Raw genomic sequence first — 18,505 nt, 5'->3', positions numbered from 1 at the left:
CAGGAACTTCTGAGAGGCCTGACAGAAATGAGAGTTGTGGGCCAGGTGTGGTGGCTCACGCCTGTCATCCCAGCACTTTGGGAGGCTGAGGCAGGCGGGTCACTTGAGGCTAGGAGTTCAAGACCAGCCTGGCCAACATAGTGAAACTCTGTCTCTACTAAAAATACGAAAATTAGCCAGGCATGGTGGTGTGTGCCTGTAATCCCAGCTACTTGGGAGGCTGTGGCAGGAGAATCGCTTGAACCCAGGAACCAGAGGTTTCAGTGAGCAGAGATCGCACCATTGCACTCCATTCTGGGCTACAGAGCAAGATTCTGTCCCCAAAAATAAATAAATAAATAAATAAAAAAGAGATGCAGATTGTGGCAGTGGCTTTAGGCCTAGAAACTTCTTAGATTTCTCAGGTATAGCTAGGAGAGGCAGCTACTCACGATGCTGGGACAGAATCTGCGTGGGCTGAACTGTGGAAAGGAAGAAGAGGTGTGGGCTGGATTTCAGCCACCACGAATCCAGGGGTGGGACTAATGGAGCCCAGTAGTTGGGATCCTGGGGTCTGACTCCCTGGATTTGAACCCCAGCTCTGTCACTCTGTACCTTGTGACTGTGGGCAAATTGCTTCAGCTCTTCTGTGCCTTCGCTTCCTCACCCTGGGGCAACAGATCTCTCGTTGCTGTTGCGAAAGTGAACTGAGGCCATGAGTGCTTGGCACACAGTAGGTGCACCGCGACGCCAGCCACCAGTGTGACTGTTTTGCCTCCCAGGACGGTTAGGAGGCCCCGGAGTCACAGCAGATGTGGATGTGGACGCGGTGGGAGGCGCTGTATCTTGGTTGTTAAATGGGCACAGGGATGGGGGGTTCAAGTCTGCGTGACCCTGGGCAAACGGCCACACCCCGCTGCGCCCTGGGCGGGGAGCAGCAGAAGCGCTGACCGCGGAGGGTCTGTGAGGATTACGGGAGATCAGGCTTGGCACGGCGCCTGGCACATAGCGGGCGCTCCCTGAAGGAGAGCTGGCAAGATCTAATGGTACCGCCCTGCACAAAGGACAGGTGGGCAGCGTCTCGGGGGGCGGGGCAGTGCAGGTGCGCCGGGAGCGGGTTGGCGGGGCCGGAAGGGGGACGCGAGGCCGGCGGGCGCGCGCGCAGCAGGTGCGCGTGGGGTGGGCGGGGCCCGCGCGGGCGGGGTCTCCAGGTGAGCGGGCGCGCGCCTGGAGGCTGGAGACTGGGGGAGGCCAGCCGCCCCGGCCCGCCGCCGCCGCCGAGCGTCCCTGTGTCTTTAACGCCCCCGTCCCTGCGTGTCCCCCCCGCCCCGTTGGTGCGTCCCCCCCCCAGCCGGGCTGCAGCCGCGGAGCCGTCCCCCCTGCACTGACAGCTGGTATCTAATTACTGTGTGAGAATGGAAAGTCAGGCTGTCCCAGCTCCGGGGAGAGGGGATTAACGTCTCCTGCAGAATACACTTCCTCTGGTGGGTTGCCATGGTTACTCTCATTACCTGCCTGCCCGCGAGGAGCCCGCGCGAGCCGCTCCAGCAGGCCCTCCGAACCCGGCCCGGCGCGCGCCTTCCCGCCCCTCCCCGCCGGGGCACGCGCGCGCGCCTTCCCGCCCCTCCCCGCCCCTCCCTGCCGTGGCGCACGCGCCTGCGCCGTGAAGAGAGTGCGGCCGCCTCGCCCCCGCCCCTGCCCCCCGCCCGAGCAGCTGTCAGCGGCGCGCGCGGCCAGCCGGGCCCCAGCGCGCGCTGTCAACAGTCATTAGCGCGGCCCGCTCCCCTCCCCCTCCAGCCCCACCTCTTCCCCCGGCCCTGGGTGGGGCCCGCACCTGGGGCTCTCCGCTCTCTAGCGCTCCTGGGCCGCCTCCTCCGCCCGAGAGGGACCCGCCCGCGGGGCCTGGCTGACTCAGGGCTACCTCCTTTTGCCTAGGACACCCGCCTCGGTGACTCCCGATTCCCTGTCCTAGGCTGCGGTGCTCTGGGAGGCGGGTCTCCAGAGTAGCTGACAGAGCTCTTTACTGGGTGTCTTCTAGGGCAGGTGCTGTTTGTGCATCATTTGGGTTCCCACATACTTCCTAGGAGGTGGCGAAAGCGTTATGCCTATGGTGTCACCTCACACAGGAGGAAACTGAGGCCCAGGCAGGACAGCCCCTTGCCTGGGGTGGGGGCTGGGTTGTCCTTAGGCCTGTGACTTCACCTTTCGAGCACCCCCTGTGGCCCCCCTCCCAGTCCCCGCCAGGCCAGAGTCCTGCAGCCAGGCTCAGACCCTGTCCTGTCCGGCCGGCCGGGGACGCTGGACAGTGCCCCTCTCTCTAGCCCTCACAAGTCATTATCATTCGGATCTGCCTTTCCCCAGCCCCTCTCCTTCTAACTGGGGGCACTGTGGCCCACTGTGCCCCTTTCTCTTCCCATTCCTTCCTCCACACCCATCCCAGACATCCCAGAGTTAACACAACCCAAAAGAAAAAGAAAAAAGACTCAGAGCTGCTTGGAGGAGATGGCATCCTCAAATGTAGCGCTGTCGTTTGAGGGGCTGGTCCCAGGCACCTTTCTCTGTGGCCTGGGGTGTGCGTTTTGGTCCCCGGCGTGATTTGAAAGAAGATGGAGGTTCAGCGAAGCAGAAAGGAGGTCTTGGAATATGTGAGGCCTGTTCCAGATGGCAGGTGCGACTCGGTGGTGGTGGTGGCAGCGGCGGCTACGCGCTAACAGTTGGAGATTGTGCACAAGGGTGGAGAAGAGGCAGGTGCTATATTGAGTCCTCAGCGCCTTGTTTATGTATTTATTTATTTATGGGGAGAGTGTGGTCACATCCCTCTGCCCCATCCAGGTCTACGAAGCTCAATGGAACTTTGGGTCCTAAAATTCTGGGGTAAATTCCTATTTTGGAGGATTTTTTTTCAGTTTCCAGTCCCCAGTAGGTAGTATTCAGAACCGAGAGAAATTAAAATACTGCCTTTGTCCCAGTGAAGCAATACCCTCTCTTCAATCACCTGATTGCCCTTTACAAATTATGACAGCTTCTCTTGGGGATGCTCAAGAGAGGGATTCTGGGTGTTTGGGTGATGGTCTTCATTCTGGTTTTCTTCTCTTTTTGTTCTCTTAGTTTAGTGTGGTTTTTAATTTCCTCTCCACCTCCTTCCTTTCCCTCTGGGGCCCCTTTGCAGGAGACTGACTCCTCCCCCTTGGTTCTTTTTTCAGCCCCACCAGGAGCTGAAATGAGACTTTGCAGGAATCCCCCTAGAAGCTTCCAAAACTCTGGTTCTGGCTGACTTTTTTTTTTTTTTTTTTTTTTTTTTTTTTTGAGATGGGGTCTCACTGTGTCACCCAGGCTGGAGTTTAGTGGTATGGTCGTGACTCACTGCAGCCTATACCTCCCCAGGCTCAAGTGATCCTCCCACCTCAGCTTCCTGAGTACCTGGGACGACAGTCGAATGCCACCACACCCGACTAGGTTTTTTGTAGTTTTTTGTAGAGTCCTTCTGGCGGCAGAGGGTGGGGGGAGGGGGTCGCCATATTGCCCAGGCTGGTCTTGAACTCTTGAGCTCAAGGGATCCTCCCACCTCTGTCTCCCAAAGTGCTGGGATTACAGGCGTGAGCCATTGCACCCAGCCCTGACTGAATTGATTGAAGCTGGGTTTGGGGGCAGGAGGAATGGCATGGTTGCAAAAGTTGGGAAGAGCATGCTAGTAATTAATAGGCAGGGTAACTTTTGTCTCTGATCTCGGCCACTTTGATGGCCTGGATGGGATGGAGCAGCATCCTCACATTTGCCTGTGCAGTCAGCCTCCTGAAGTCCTGGGCTCCCACACAAGTGGTAGCCAAAGATTTGCTTCCTTTGGGGTGGGCTCTACTGGCTGACTTTCTCCTCCAATAACAGTCTTGTTGATTTTTCTACCGTAGCAGAAACCCGGTTGAGAAATATCTCCGCTATTTAGCCGCATCCTCTCAACATGGCCTCGACGTTGCTGGAAGGCACACTCTACTAATATAGTGATGGTGGCACACTAAATGGCACCCTGGTGGCCTAAAACTGTGATCCCACCTTGATAAGTATGTAACTTATCCATACCAGCAAGTGACTTCGAAGTTCTAATGGAGATGACAGAACTGCAATCCATTAGCAACTGGACTTCACTTCACCATCAAGGGCAGGGATCCATTTAATTGGCTCATATGGGGAGACAGGCAAGATTCAGTCTGATTCACGAGCTCCCTGAGGTCGCCCCGGCAGGAGCCTGTCTAATGCCGCGGTAAGACATGCCGGTCCCCCCTTAGGTCTGCAGCCTGGGACTTAGCAATCTTCTTGTGCTGAGCATTCAGATCCATCTGAGGAAACCGAGGAAGCCAGAAAGGACCTGCCAAGGGATGCCCTGCTTAAGTATTAATTAACTTTGCCAGGGAGGACTTAAAAATCTGATGTCAGGATGCGGGGCGTTCCTGCTCTTTCTATCCATAATCCACATTAAGTCTCTGGGCAGATGTCTTGAGTTTATACTAATGTTGCCCAATAAGATTCTTTTGTTCTCACCATTAGGAAAATTGGCCTTCATTGGAAATGAAAATATTAATATATTAGGCCAGGAAGCACAGAGCATGTCTATATTTAATGAGCCAATGCCTGTTTTCCTACAGTTACCTCCCTGTTTCAATCATGGAGACATTCTAATCAGCAATTCTCAAAATCTGTCTTGCATCAGAATCATCTGGGGTGCCTGTTAAAACTCCCAGAGCATCAGATTTGGTAGGTTTAAGGTGGAACCTGAAAATGTGCATTTCTAATAAGTTCTCTGGTGATGCCAATGCTGCTGGTCTAAGGACCACTGCTGTAATATTTTGAAATATCAGCAGTATTTAAGTAGACATTTGGTGATTTTGTCAACGACTTGCCATCTAGCTTTTTGTTTAGAACCCAAATAGGCTGGTTTTAAGGGAGTTGGTGATATCCAAGAATGTAGCTCCGTAAATGTGTAGTTTTTTTTTGTTTGTTTTTATTTTTGTTTTAGACATGGGTCTTGCTGTGTTGCCCAGGCTAGACTCAAGCCCCTGGGCTCAAGTGATCTTCCCACCTTAGCATCCTGAGTAGCTGAGACTACAGGCATGTGTCACCATGCCCAGCTTCTCCATACATTTTTAAAACTATTGCCATGTCTGATTCTGTTGGCCTGGCTCTGGCAAGCTGTTTGGGGGTTGGATGGTTCGAAAGGATGGCGTGTGTTACCATGGCAATGTTCTCCATGCAGGAAGGCCCCAGAGGTTGATCCTGCACCAGTGACTGTGTTTTCATGGTTTTTCCCATGGGGTGCTGCAGGGTTCCATTCCATTACTCCTGCTGAGTGTTTCCAGGAAGCTGGGATAGTCAGGAGACTCCAGGTCCCTTCTTGATCCAGCCTATAGATGAAGTGAACTTCCTTTGTCAATCCACTGCCCAGTTTGCTTAGGGCAATGGATTAGATGAAGCTAATTTGGGTACCAGGCAGAAGGCGGACGGCAGGGGCTTCCCAAGGCTACAGGGAAGGTGCTTTCTGCTCCCTTTATTAGCAGCTCTTCCCTTGCAGCACTGTCTGGATCCTTAGCCAGGGCAGGCCTGCCTCTCCCGCAGCCTTTAGCATGAAGGTTATTACCTCCATGGATGCGAGGGATAGCAGAGATGTCTGTGGCACGTGACTACTGTCGGATCCCTTTGTTGCTGTCTTCTCAGGGTTCTCCTTGAAGGCCACGCAGACATCCTGGCATTCTTCCCCTAGGGTGTAGCACACATGGAATCCAGGTGGCTCCAGCTCACCAGAGGACAGTTCAAGGTGTGGCTCTGCAGCCCTTGTGTGGTTTGAGTTCTGGTCGCTCCAGGCCCTCTCCTTTCCTATGTAAATCTTTGCTGTAGAGATAGTTGGATTACAGAACCCAAATTTGAACATCAAGAGAGAAAGTGATCAATTTTTAAAGAAGGAACTACTGAAAACTGCTTCCCTGTTTTATAGTCACATCAGACCAGGTGCAAAGCTGTTGTTTACGAGTTGGCCTAAGAATGCAGGTGGGAAGCTGGGATAGAGACAGGGGCCATATGGGACAGTATGTTTTGCTTTTTTATCTGGGTTGGTCAATTACACTTTGACTTTTGGAAAGCTTATTCCAAGTTTGTGGGAGCCTTAGCATATTATTTAGGAATTAAATAAGACTGTGCATCTCTTCTGATGGTGGGTGTTACTGAGGGGGACCCATTTTGTCATGGGTCCCCTCTGGATGCGTTAGAGGGACTGGAGATAAGAAGAGATTCCTAAACACAAAATGTCCAGACTTGGGAGGTCCAAGGAAAGAGATGAACATTAACCAAGTCTGTATGTGCTGAATGCCTGACATACATGCTTGATCCTTGAATGTCCAACTAGTACTTTTTAGGCCCATTTTACAGGTGCAGAAACTGACTTTCAAGAGGTATAGAAATAGGCCGGGCACAGTGGCTCACACCTGTAATCCCAGCACTTTGGGAGGCTGAGGTGGACGGATCATCTGAGGTCAGGAGTTGCAGACCAGCCTGGCCAACATGGCGAAACCCCGTCTCTACTAAAAATACAAAAATTAGCCAGGCATGGTGGTGGGCACCTTTAATCCCAGCTACTTGGGAGGCCGAGGCAGAGGAATCGCTTGAACCGAGGAGGCAGAGGTTGCAGTGAGCAGAGATTGCACCACTGCACTCCAGCCTGTTTGACAGAGCAAGACTCTGTTTCAAAAAAAAAAAAAAAAAAAAGTGGTATAGAAATAAAGTGACCCACCCAAGGCCCCCAAGCTGGTTAGGGGGAAATTTCTATCTCATCTACATAAAATATTGTCTCCTCATCAGATTGCCTTCTTTCTCCATTCCTTCCCACAAAATTTTATCTCCTTCCTTTTCCAGAAATATCTGTGTTCTGGTCTGAAACAATTTTGAACAGGGAGGCCTACTGGCCTTTAAGCAGCTAAGCCTCCAGAGCTATGCCTCTGGATTCAGGTGATCCAAATGTGGCGGACTTCACTGTATACTTAAAAATGGTAAAGATGGTGCATTCTGTGTATGTATTTTACCTGAATTTAAAAATTCAGTGGAACTATCCCATGATATTCTTTTTAAAAACTGTTTTTTAAATTAAAGTTTATCACATATACAGAAATATACAGATTGTAAATGTTAAGGTTTTTGGTTTTTTTGAGACGGAGTTTCGCTCTTATTGCCCAGGCTAGAGTACAATGGCGCGATCTCAGCTCACCGCAACGTCTGCCTCCTGGGTTCCTGCCTCAGCCTCCTGAGTAGCTGGGATTACAGGAATGCGCCACCACGCCCTGTTAATTTTGTATTTTTAGTAGAGACGGGGTTCTCCATGTTGGTCAGGCTGGTCTCAAACTCCCGACCTCAGGTGATCCAGCTGCCTGGACCTCCCAAAGTGTTGGGATTACAGGTGTGAGCCACTGTGCCCAGCCAAATGTTAAGATTTAATGACTTAGCCGGGCACGGTGGCTCAAGCCTGTAATCCCAGCACTTTGGGAGGCTGAGACGGGCGGATCACAAGGTCAGGAGATCGAGACCATCCTGGCTAACACGGTGAAACCCCGTCTCTACTAAAAAATACAAAAAACTAGCCGGGCGAGGTGGCGGGCGCCTGTTGGTCCCAGCTACTCCGGAGGCTGAGGCAGGAGAATGGCGTAAACCCAGGAGGTGGAGCTTGCAGTGAGCTGAGATCCGGCCACTGCACTCCAGCCTGGGCGACAGAGCCAGACTCAGTCTCAAAAAAAAAAAAAAAAAAAAAAAGATTTAATGACTTAATAAGTTGAACACACTTCTATAACTACTGCCCAGATCAACAAATAGAAACCCAGCTATATTCATTCTTAAGGTTCATTTTATTTATTTTCACCAATGTGAACCTCTGGTTAGAAGTGGCTTGTAACTGTACATCCCAAATCCAGATCTTTGCTGAGTAAAATTTTTTTAAAAGTCTAACTGACCTATCATAATATTTGTCCCATCTCAACCTGTCATGGCAGTATTTGAAGGGCCCCGTAATGCTGGGCATTTATGGGTCAATAGTGAGCAAGTTAGTCATTGTTCAGCCCGTACAGATGGCCTGAGATGTCAGAGGGGGTGGGATATCCCCCAAAAGAGGTAAAATTGATTCCCGAGAGAGGTTAAGAAAAGTCATGGAACTTTACAGCTCATCTCATAAGTGAAGCTTGGGGAGGTTGAAGGGTTTGCACACAATCTCACAGCGAGGAAGCCGGACCAGCAAGTGGCTTCTCCTGTACACGCAAAGAGAGATATGCACTATCTGAGATGTCCCATTGAAATGGGTTCTGACCAGGCAGGAAGCCATTGGCAAGAGGGCCTGGTTGGGGCCAGTGAGGTCACCTCCCAGCGTCACCACTTAGGGACACTGCCCACTAGCTGTGGGGCTCGGGACCCTACATCCCAGATGCCCTTTGCCCCCCATCTGCTTTCTGCTCTTGGATGGGCTGCTGGTGAAGAGACACTGCTGTTCGCCCATCGTGGTGTGTCAGGAAAGCTACTGGGTGAAACCAAGACCTATCTTTGCCAGAACCTGTTGTGAGCGAGCGTCCCCTGCCAGTGTGGCCTGTATTCTCCTTGGACTACAAAGTCCGAGGTCTGAAGCCATCTCTGCCACCCACCAGCCACCGCACCTCAGGCAGGTCCTGACCCTAACAACCTCCCAGTGTTGCCCCGGTGTTCAGCTCTCTCATACCTGGGGGAAACATGGCGAACTGCAAAGCACTTCTTAATAACAATATTTATCTAGCAATCCCTGTACGCCAGGCTCAGTGCTAAGTGCTGCATGCACATCTCAGTTCTTCCCCGCAGTAGCTCATGGGAAAGGGGCTTCTGTTATCCCTATTTTACAGATAAAGGGACTGAGGCTCGAAGCACAGTAAGTGCTTGGGGTCACAGGGCCACTTCCATGATGAGCCGTATTCAAACCAGGGCAGAGTGTGTCCAAGTGACCCTGCCCAGCTGCCACTTAGAACCACTCAGTCATCCAGTCATTATTTACTGACTACCTACTATGTGTCAGGAACTGATTTAAGTGCTGGAGAGACAGCTGAGAAGGAGCAGGCGAAGCCCACATCCTCTTGTTGCTGACATCCTTGAGTTGGGGTCCTCTGGGGAAGAATTCTCTTGGAGATGTGTCTTTGGGCACTTTTGGAGAAAAGCCTGCTTCCTTTCCCCCCAGATTCCCTCCATACGGCTTGTTCTTGATCTTCAAAGCCCCCTGACATCCCCAAAGACTCCCCTTAAGGAGCTGGCGGCTGACAGTCTAGTGTCCCTGGGTCTGTGTACCTCGCTTGCGGGGACTGCCTGCGCAGAGCAGTTCCCCAGCAGTCTGTTCCCTTCCGGGCCCTGGCCTCGCCCCCAGCCTCCTGCCCTGTGGTTTCCCTGCAGCCCCTTTCCTGCTGGAGGGGAGGACAGGCGTCAGCCCCGCAGCTGTTTGCTATTGAAGGACCCGTCTTGCTCCTGGTGCACCTTGTCGGGCCAGCTGACACCACTCATGCCAGCCTGATAAGAGGCTCGGGGCCCATGGCCACCCCGTTCACACGGCCCTGCCACCTCCTCGTGGCCTCGTGCCTGTTATTCTGTACATCTCCACACACAAAGAGACCGGGTGCAGTTGCTGGCGCTCAGCTGCTGGAGTGGGGAGGGCAGGCAGCCGCGAAAAGCTTTTCAGAAAGGCCAGGGCGGAGGCAGGAGTCACCCAGGTGATCGGAGCGGTTCCCCCGGGACCCCAGCCCAGGCCCGCAGTGAAAGGTTACTGCTAATTGGCGAGCTCCTGATGGGGCCGCATCTATTTAGCACTCCCCCCTCCCCAGAGACTTCCAGGATGGTCTTGGCACAGCGTGTGATTCAAGAGCTCCCCGCCCGAGTCTGGCACAATCTGTCTGAAATTGTGAACATGGAGCCTCTTGGTTTTTTAATTTGTGTTTTCGTTGTCGCCGTTCTCTGCCCATTGTCGCTGGTAGATTTCATAGCTGCAGCCACCCTGACTCTGGCGTCCCCCCTCCAGGGAGCCCCCTCGGCAGGCTCCCTCCCCTCCCCACCCCAAGACCCACTGTCAGAGGCATTGCCCATCCTGAGTCCTGACCCGTTGCCCCGGCCTCAGGGCCCAGTTCTCACCCCGCCATCATCCCTGACACTAACACAGCTTGTCCACCCTGTCGCAGGGGGCAGATGGCCTGTCGGAGCCGGAGGGCATCTCTCTGAAGCGGGTCGCTGTGGTGGAAGATTTCTTTGACATCATCTACTCGATGCATGTGGAGAGCTCAGCAGAGCCAGGCAAAGCCCCCAAGCACGCTGGGCAGAAGAAAACCTACCGAGCGGTGAGATTTCTGTCCCTTTGCCTCCACTGGCAGCCCCAGGCCTTGGCAGGAGGCCATGGGCTCCGCACATGTTGGGCTGGGGGGGGGCAGGGCAGGGAGCTGAGGCGTGATGAAACGGCCTTTCGGGATCTAGGGGGGCACAGGGCAAGGGCACGGCAGCCAGAGATGGCTCACAGGGCGAAGGGAGGGGATCTGTGGTCTGAGCACAAAGGAAAAGCAGGTTGAAGGGGGTGAGAGGGAGGGAAGGAGAGGGATGAGGGCAGGAGGTGCCCTCCTCTTCCCCGTTTCTGCTTCACTTGCTCCTACCTGACACCGACCCCCCAGCCCCCTGCAGCCTGTTCTGGGGCTGGGGTGCTGGGGGCAGATAATGAACAGAGGAACAAATGCCTCCATGGCATGGCATTTACCGCATGCCAGGCCTGTCCTGAGCTCTTCCTATGTGTGAGCTCATCCTGTGAAGTCAGGACTGGGAGTTTCCCAGGGGAAGTCGAAGGACCTGCTCCCCACCCTCCAGGAGATCACAATTGGATTTGGGGTGGGGAGGCTGAGAGCAAAAACAAGATACATGAGAAGCAGAAGTGTCTCCAAGGCTCGCTTTGAGAGAGAAAGAACCCAGGCTCAGGGGCATTTAGCAAAGGCACTGCCAGATGCAGATGAGCCTGGGGGGCTGTGTGGAGAAGGTGGCACCTGTGCTGGCATTCTATGCTTTGGGGAGGCATAAGGGCAGAGAAGGCAACCTAGGGGCAGGGAGCGTCACAAATGCGGGAGAGGGGAGAGGTGGAAATAGATGGGACTGGTCAAACCAGAGGCCCCTCCTCACCCTGCAGAGGGGCCTGCCTGTGTTCTGATCCATCCCCTGCTGACCCACATGTGAGCCTATCCACGGCTCATGCACAGCTCTGAACCATTTGTCCAGTGCCCAGGGAGGCCAGTAAAGCCAAGCCCTTCGTGCTCATTCAAGCCTTGTGGCAGTCCTGTGACCGAGGCACTGAGGACACATTTCACAGTTAAGGAAACTGAGACCTGGAGAATTGGGTCACCTGTCCAAGGTCAGATGGCAGCTGAGTTGCAATCAGCTGGTGTCCTCCATGCTGACTTTCTCTGGAGCTTCTAGAAATGTGCCCTTCTGTGTCTGGGCTTCCCCACCCAAGGCAGATGTGAAACTCCCCACCCCAAGTTATTTGTATAAATAGCTTTGGACTACATGGAGGTGGCTGTATAAGTCTATAATTTCCCCTTATGGTCTTTGTTTGTTTGTTTGTTTTTGTTTTTAATGCAACCATCCGGTTAGTCCTTGTCCTCAGAAAATGGCTTTTGCCCTAAATGGATTTTAAGGATTGACCCATGTGCCAAGGGCCTCAGAGAGATGAGGTGTCTGCCCAGGGAAGCAGGAGGTGGTGATGGTCTCCCCGCCCCTCCTGTTTCTCGGTCTGTGTGCTCTGGGAAGTGGCTTGTGGGAAGGGAGTTCTGAGGGTATTTCCACCAGAGGGCCATAGAAGAAGGAAGAGGCACCCAGGCTGGGGCCGACATGGGCCCCTTGGCACTGAGAAGACCACATTTTCTCAGCATTAAGTTTACCATTGTGGGTGGGGCACGGTAGTTCACACCTATAATCCCAGCACTTTGGGAGGTTGAGATGGGGGGATTGCTTGAGGCTGGAAGTTCAAGACCAACCTGGGCAACATAGCAAGACCCCTTCTCTTAAAACAAACAAACAAACAAAAAAATTGGGGCTAGGCGCGGTGGCTCATGCCTGTAATCCCAGCACTTTGGGAGGCTGAGATAGGCAGATAACTTGAAGCCAGGAGTGTGAGACCAGCCTGGCCAACATAGCAAAACCCTACCTCTACTAAAAATACAAAAATTAGCTGGGCGTGGTGGCGCATGCCTATAATCGCAGCTACTCAGGAGGCTGAGGCATGAGAATCATTTGAACCCAGCAAACAGAGGTTGCAGTGAGCTGAGATCATGCCACTGCACTCCAGCCAGGGTGACAGAGTGAGACTCTGTTTCCAAAAATAACAATAAAGAATACATTAAAAAATCCAGGCCCAGTGGTATATGCCTATAGTCCTAGCTACTTGGGAAGCTGAGGCAGGAGGATTGCTTGAGGCTGCAGTGAGCTGTGATTGCACCACTGCACTCCAGCCTGGGTGACAGAGCAAGACCCTGTCTCAAAAAAAAAAAAAAAAAAATTAAATTAAAAAAAATTCACCGTTGTGCCGAGCAGTCAGCTTGTGCTCTACACCAGCACTTCCTATACACGTATGAAGGTTGCATGCATGAAGCAGGTGCTGTTGTTACCTCCATTTTAAGATGAGAAAACTGAGGCTCAGAGAAACACATAATCTACCTGAGGTCGGTCAGCTGACATTCAGCGCCGGGCCACCCACCCCAGAGCCTGTGCCCTGACCACCACATATCCTGCCTCTCTGCACCCCTCCTGTGGTCAGCTAGTAAGCCGCACGACTTGCTGTTGTCCAGGCGGATGGGCTGGAGCCAGCTGGATCATGTGATTTCCCTGGCCCCTTCGGTGCCCAGCATCAAGCCTCACCTACAGGCACTCTTTGGGCGGTTTAGGAAGGAAGGGGTCTGCGGCCTCCATGCTGTGGGGAGAGCAGGGCTGGGTTGGTTCTGCCAGCACTTGCATCCCTGGGCCAAGCGGACATCCAGCCCTTTGCTCTGCACTTCCTGGCTTCTCGTCCATATGCCTGCCGTGTGCCCCACTTCCCGCTGCCCAGCCTGGAGCTGGCACATGACTGGCACTGAGCCAGCTGGGCTGCGCACAGAGCTGGAATTTCAGCAGCAGGGCCAAGGCTGAGCTGAGTAGGCCAGGGCCCTCCTGCAGTGGGTGTGAGGCCGAGGGGGCTGGCACACCTCCCTCCTCCCCTGCATGCCTTCTCTCCTTTTCCCCTTCTCCTCCCCATCTGTCACCCTTCTCATGCCACCCTTTTCCTTTTTTGGGGGCAGGAGGTGGTGCCTGGATGCCTTTGTGCCCCTCTTCATCTGCTCCCATTTTCCTCCACCCAAACCTAGCTCTTCAGCCCCACTTTGCAAACTCAAGGCCCCCACCCATCCATGCCTGTGGAAAGAGCCCCCAAGGAAACCCCTGCTGATGGCTGTAGAGGGGCACAGCCTGGCCAAGGACTTTTTGGATCTATCTCTGTGTTTTGCCAAAGCTGAATCCTCGGACTGCCTGACAGTCTCTAGGGCACAGGGCCCCTCTGGATTTTTCCAGGCCTGGGATACTATAGAAGTCAGGACTGGCAGGGTGGCGGCAGACTTGTTCAGTGCACTAAAGGAGGCACGTTATTTGGTGGGGAAAAGAGCTTTTTTGCATCTACTGCTGTCCAGCCATGGATCAGATAGGGCGGCCAATGAGCTGTCTGAAACTGGCGGTATTCGAGCTGGAATTAGATGGCCATGTGCAAGGGATAATACAGGGATTCCCATTTTGAGCAGGAAGTCCCTGTCTCACTTAGCTTCTCGTGTGACCTGAGGTCCAGAGGATCTCGGAGATCTCGCCAGCACCAGGGTTTGAGGAAGGTTCCAGCTGGTCCTGCAGAGTTTCCTGAACTCACACAGAGGGCCAGTCCTTTTTCCAAGGGGTCTTCCTGCTTTTCTGATTTCTGCACCCATCTGGGTCAGAACAAGCCCTTTTGCTTCCTTTCTCCCTCCCAGGGTGCTGGTAGGTCAGATCGGGTTCCACAGTCCGGATCTAACTGCCCAGGCCACTTTGGAGTTGGGGCCAGATGTGGTCAGCAGCTGCTCCAGGCCCACTACGTGCTAATCCACCCGCAGGGCAGAAGGAGGATCTTGTAAAGTGGTGCAAATCCCCCCAATTGGTCTCATCTGTCTTTGTCGGCCTCTGAGTTGGGGAGTGAAATGGGGCCTTGCAAGTCAGCGACTCTGCAAATAGCTCCTGCTCTCTCTGCCAGTGAAGTCCCTGTTTTTTACCACCAGGAAAAATGTAAAAGGCAAATTCACATACGGGACTCAATGTCTAGGCAGGAGGCCCGGGGAGCAAGGCAGCAGGCAGCCCAGGGCAGCGGAGGGCAGCTGGGCAGGGACAAGGGTCCTGGAACTTCCCCTCCTTAGACACAGCAGCTCTGTCTTTATCTGTTTCATGTTTTGGGCTTCAGTGTATGAGTCTATTTCTAGAACAGGGTCTGCAGCTCTAAAACCATCTGAAAACCACCATCCTATTAAGTAGAGCATCTGCTAGGATTGTCCTCCTGGTTTCGACTCATTCTGTGGTCCTGTGGCCTTGGGCATCCATGCATTCAATCAGAAATGGAGGTCCCATTTCTGGTCCCAGGCAAGCCGGGAAGATGAATAAGATGCTTGCTGAAGGTTGCAGGGGGAGGGTTTGTTATCCTCTATGTGGGTCCCTACTGCGGTGCAGAGCTGGGCTGGACTCTGCTTTCTGGACTCCCCAGGGAGCTCTAAGCCAGGCTTGCAGACAATCCCACCTTGCCTTGCGGGGTAGGGCTTCCCTCCCTGGCCTTCAGGCAGTTCCAAGGACTTCTCACCTGTCAGCCTTCTATCCTCCCCTTCCACCCGTCTGTGGGACCCAGGGCCAGAAGGTGTGTGCTCAGCAGTCCTCATCCCTGTGGCATGCCAGCCAGCCTTTGCACACTGCTGGGGTCCCTGCCAAGGCCAGGATAAATGTGGCCACCACTCTACCCCTGGAGAGGAAGCCATTCCTATGCCCTCAGCAGGCCAGACAGCAAGAAGGGCCCTGCCCATCCTGTGCGCAGCCCTCAGCAGAGCAGCCAGGCCGGGAGGACCCCCTGAGCCTTTTAAAAAATATTTCTCTGCCCATTGGCAGGTGAGCAGGCAAGCTCCGGGTAACTCAGTAGGGCTGCCCTCATGGTAGGGACCTGACCCCCTTCTCCCAGCTGACTGTGCAACCCTTCTCCCGGGCCCTCTACTGAGCTCTCCTGAGGCCTGACCTAGGGTGCCACGTCTCAGGGTAGCCGAGGGGCATCTGTCGGCCCAAGTCAGTTACAGCCCTCTGCTCGGCCTAGCACACGCCCTTCCCTCCTGCACGCTTGCTCCTGCAGCTGCCACCCTTCAGCCAGGCATCTCCCTCCAGACCCAGCAGGCCTGAGAGCAACATGCCCCCAGACTTCCAGGCAGCCCTGGGCTGGGGATGAAGCTTTCTGTGTGCATGGCAGAAAAGCCCCATCCCTCGGCTTTGACACCTGACAAGGACCAGCTGCATCCCTGATGTTGCCCTCCCATCCGCTGCTCCAGTCAGAGACACTGGGGTTTGCCCTTGTCCCTGACCTCCAGAGGAAGGCAATCAGACAGGGAATTTGGAAGGGAGATAACTCATCAAGGAGCCTGCCTGCTCCGCAGAGCATCAAATCAGCTGAGAAATAACAATTGTGTCACCAAAATTAACTTCGCATTTGCAGCTGGCAAGAGTGGCCCCTGGACTCTGCCAGTGGGCTGAGCTGGAAGCCGTGCCTGAGCTGGTCCTCCAACGGCCCAGCCACAGCCTGGGACACCCCAGGCCTTCTGCATCCCCCACAACTCCACTCCCCAGCCCTGCCCTAGCCCATCTCTACCCTCCAGCCATCGCAGAGATGGAGAAGGACATTCGTGCATTTCCAAAGGAGCAAACCCCTGCAGTTGCTGGGGGAAGGCGGGGCTCAGCGCAGCCCAGAGCAGCCCCTCACCCTTGGCCAACTTTCCCAGCCAGGCTGTGGGCTGCGGCGAGGACAGCGGAACGCTTGGGTGATGCTGCCCCTTAGTGGAGAGAAGCGGGAGGACCCAGGCTCCAGGAAGCACATGGAAAACCAGGGAACCTGGGACTGAAGGGACTGTTTGGCCCCACCAGACAGCTAAATCAGGGTCAGTGGCTTTTCCAAAACCCAGAGCAAGAGGAAAGGGCTGGACACCTGGGCCCACAGCCACTTCTTCCCCACTCCCCCACCCAGCCCTTTTTTCATGTTCCCTCCCTTCTGTGTGTCTCTCCCCCAGCCCCCTGCATCCCTGTCCTCCTCCTTAACTCGGGAAGGCCCTCTGGAGACAACTGTGGAGTGGTGTCACCTGGAGCATGGGGTTTAGTCTGGCACTACCTTGAAAGTGCCATGTGACCTTGGGGAGTCGGCTCACTTCTCTGAGCCATAGTTGCCTGGAACATGGGGGTCCTGCAGTGCCTATCTAGTTTGAAAAGTCTGGTGCCTGGTACTAGCCCTTGACAGCTCTCCCTAAGAAGGTTCTTGACCTGTGAGTGATCACAGGAGATTGTTTGTAGGACCTTTGATTCTGTATATGGGTCCAGGGCAGTGAATTTATCTGTGGGTCTCAGTCTATCCATCTCTAAGAGGGGAACTGCTCACCCTATGCTAGAGCAATGTTTATAAGCCCATTTTTTTCATAGCAGCAATAAAATGTTCTGAGGAATGTTACTTATTAGGATATAGGTTAAAGACTGGATAATGTTTAAAGGCTTTGCTTTTTCAATTTTTAACCTCCTTTATTGAGATTTTAAAAACAAATGGTTTTCCACGAAAGTACTGTCTCATTTCCACAGCTGAGAATCCAGGACACCTGCCCCTTGCTCCTGAAATCCCTGACTTTCCTTGCAAGAGCCAAAGCGCTTGCCACCAAAGCTCAGACCTTGGTGACCTCATGGCCAAGTCGCCTCCCCACGGATCCATATAACAAGTGAAGCTCTTGTCTCCTCCAGATCGCAGAGACCTATGCTTTCCTCCCGAGAGAGGCTGTGACCCGGTTCCTGATGAGCTGTACAGAGTGTCAGAAGAGGATGCACTTTAACTCCAATGGCCTGGAACCCAAAGGTAGTGGGGGTGGCGTGCTGGAGGGCTAGGGCGGGGGCCGGCTGAGAGTAGACTGTCCCTGAAGATGCCAGCTTTTGCTGGCACAGAAAAGTGTCCAGCAGCTGTTATTGCTAGCCCCAGAGGCCAGTATGGGTCCGTGGTGCTGCCCAAAGAGCCTCGTTTTGTTTTGTTTAACTTCTTTTAAATCTCAAGTTTCACTTAAAAACCAACCATACGAAACAAAAAAGCAAACAACATGTTTCCCCTGCCTTGCGAGGCCCAGGACAGCCCCTCTCCTCACAGCCAGATTCCAGCTGGGAATGGCCAGCCTACCCTGTTCGCAAAGTTCCATCCATGCCTCCCACTGCTTCTCCGTGCACGAGCCGTGGTCTGGCCTGTACACTCCCTGAGACATGTGCATGCGTCCTCCCACCCACATACCTGCTAATGATATGTCTTCCCTGGTGCTTGTTTCCACCCTGTGCACACCCATGTGGCCTTTGATCAGTAAACCCATGGGGGGCTGATGAGAATTTTTTTTTTTTTGAGACGGAGTCTCACTCTGTCACCCGGGCTGGAGTGCAGTGGCGCGATCTCGGCTCACTGCAAGCTCCGCCTCCCAGGTTCACACCATTCTCCTGCCTCAGCCTCCCAGGTAGCTGGGACTACAGGTGCCCGCCACCATGCCCAGCTAATTTTTTTTTGTATTTTTAGTAGAGACAGGGTTTCACTGTGTTAGCCAGGATAGTCTCAATCTCCTGACCTCGTGATCCGCCTGCCTCGGCCTCCCAAAGCGCTGGGATTATAGGTGTGAGCCACGGCATCCGGCCGACTGGTGAGAATTTAAAATGTCCAGGGCAGGCTGGGCACAGTGGCTCATGCTTGTAATCTCAGCAGTTTGGGAGGCTGAGGTGGAGTGATTGCTAGAGCCCGGGAGGTGGAAGCTGCAGTGAGCCATGATCATGCCACTGCACTCCAGCCTGGATGACAGAGCAAGACCCCATCTCAAAAAATAAATACAATAAAATGCCCAGAGCACTCATGACCACCAAAGTTGGTCCCTTGGACCGACGTCCATGCCTTCCAGCTCTGTCCTGCCCAGTGAGACCAGCAAGGACCTCGCTTCAGTACCCCCACACCCCCTCAAACTGAACATCCCAGAGGCTTCCAGTAAATCTGGGGGCCCATCTGTTTGCAGGTGGCTTTGGCACTGTGAGACGGCCCAGCACATTTGGCTGGTACAATTATAACGCTGCCCTGAGAAATGGTGCCCAGGTGGGCAATTTATCAGGGTTTCCAGGACTGCCTGGTGCATCATGCCAGCTCCTGGGCATTGGGCCTTTGGAAGGTGCTGAAGTCAGTGGGTGTTTTGCC

At 53.8% G+C, this 18,505-nt stretch overlaps 1 protein-coding gene across 4 annotated transcripts in view; it reads left to right on the top strand.

The window, feature by feature from the left end:
- Positions 1–18,505, top strand: part of NOL4L (nucleolar protein 4 like) — a 147,421-nt gene that overhangs the window by 49,611 nt on the left and 79,305 nt on the right. For 3 of the 4 annotated variants that reach the window (XM_045362738.3, XM_045362739.3, XM_045362740.3), the window contains exons 2-3: positions 10,182–10,337; positions 17,041–17,152. In XM_045362738.3, the coding sequence (XP_045218673.2) occupies positions 10,182–10,337; positions 17,041–17,152 (268 nt within the window). Of the gene's footprint in view, positions 1–908; positions 1,049–10,181; positions 10,338–17,040; positions 17,153–18,505 lie in introns of those variants that run through there. The other variant, XM_065522981.1, reaches the window with a different exon arrangement.

Source organism: Macaca fascicularis, chromosome 10 (assembly GCF_037993035.2).
Source record: "Macaca fascicularis isolate 582-1 chromosome 10, T2T-MFA8v1.1".
Lineage (NCBI taxonomy): Eukaryota > Metazoa > Chordata > Mammalia > Primates > Cercopithecidae > Macaca > Macaca fascicularis.
Note: the sequence above shows the minus strand (reverse complement) of the source record. Positions and strands in the feature narration are given on the sequence as shown.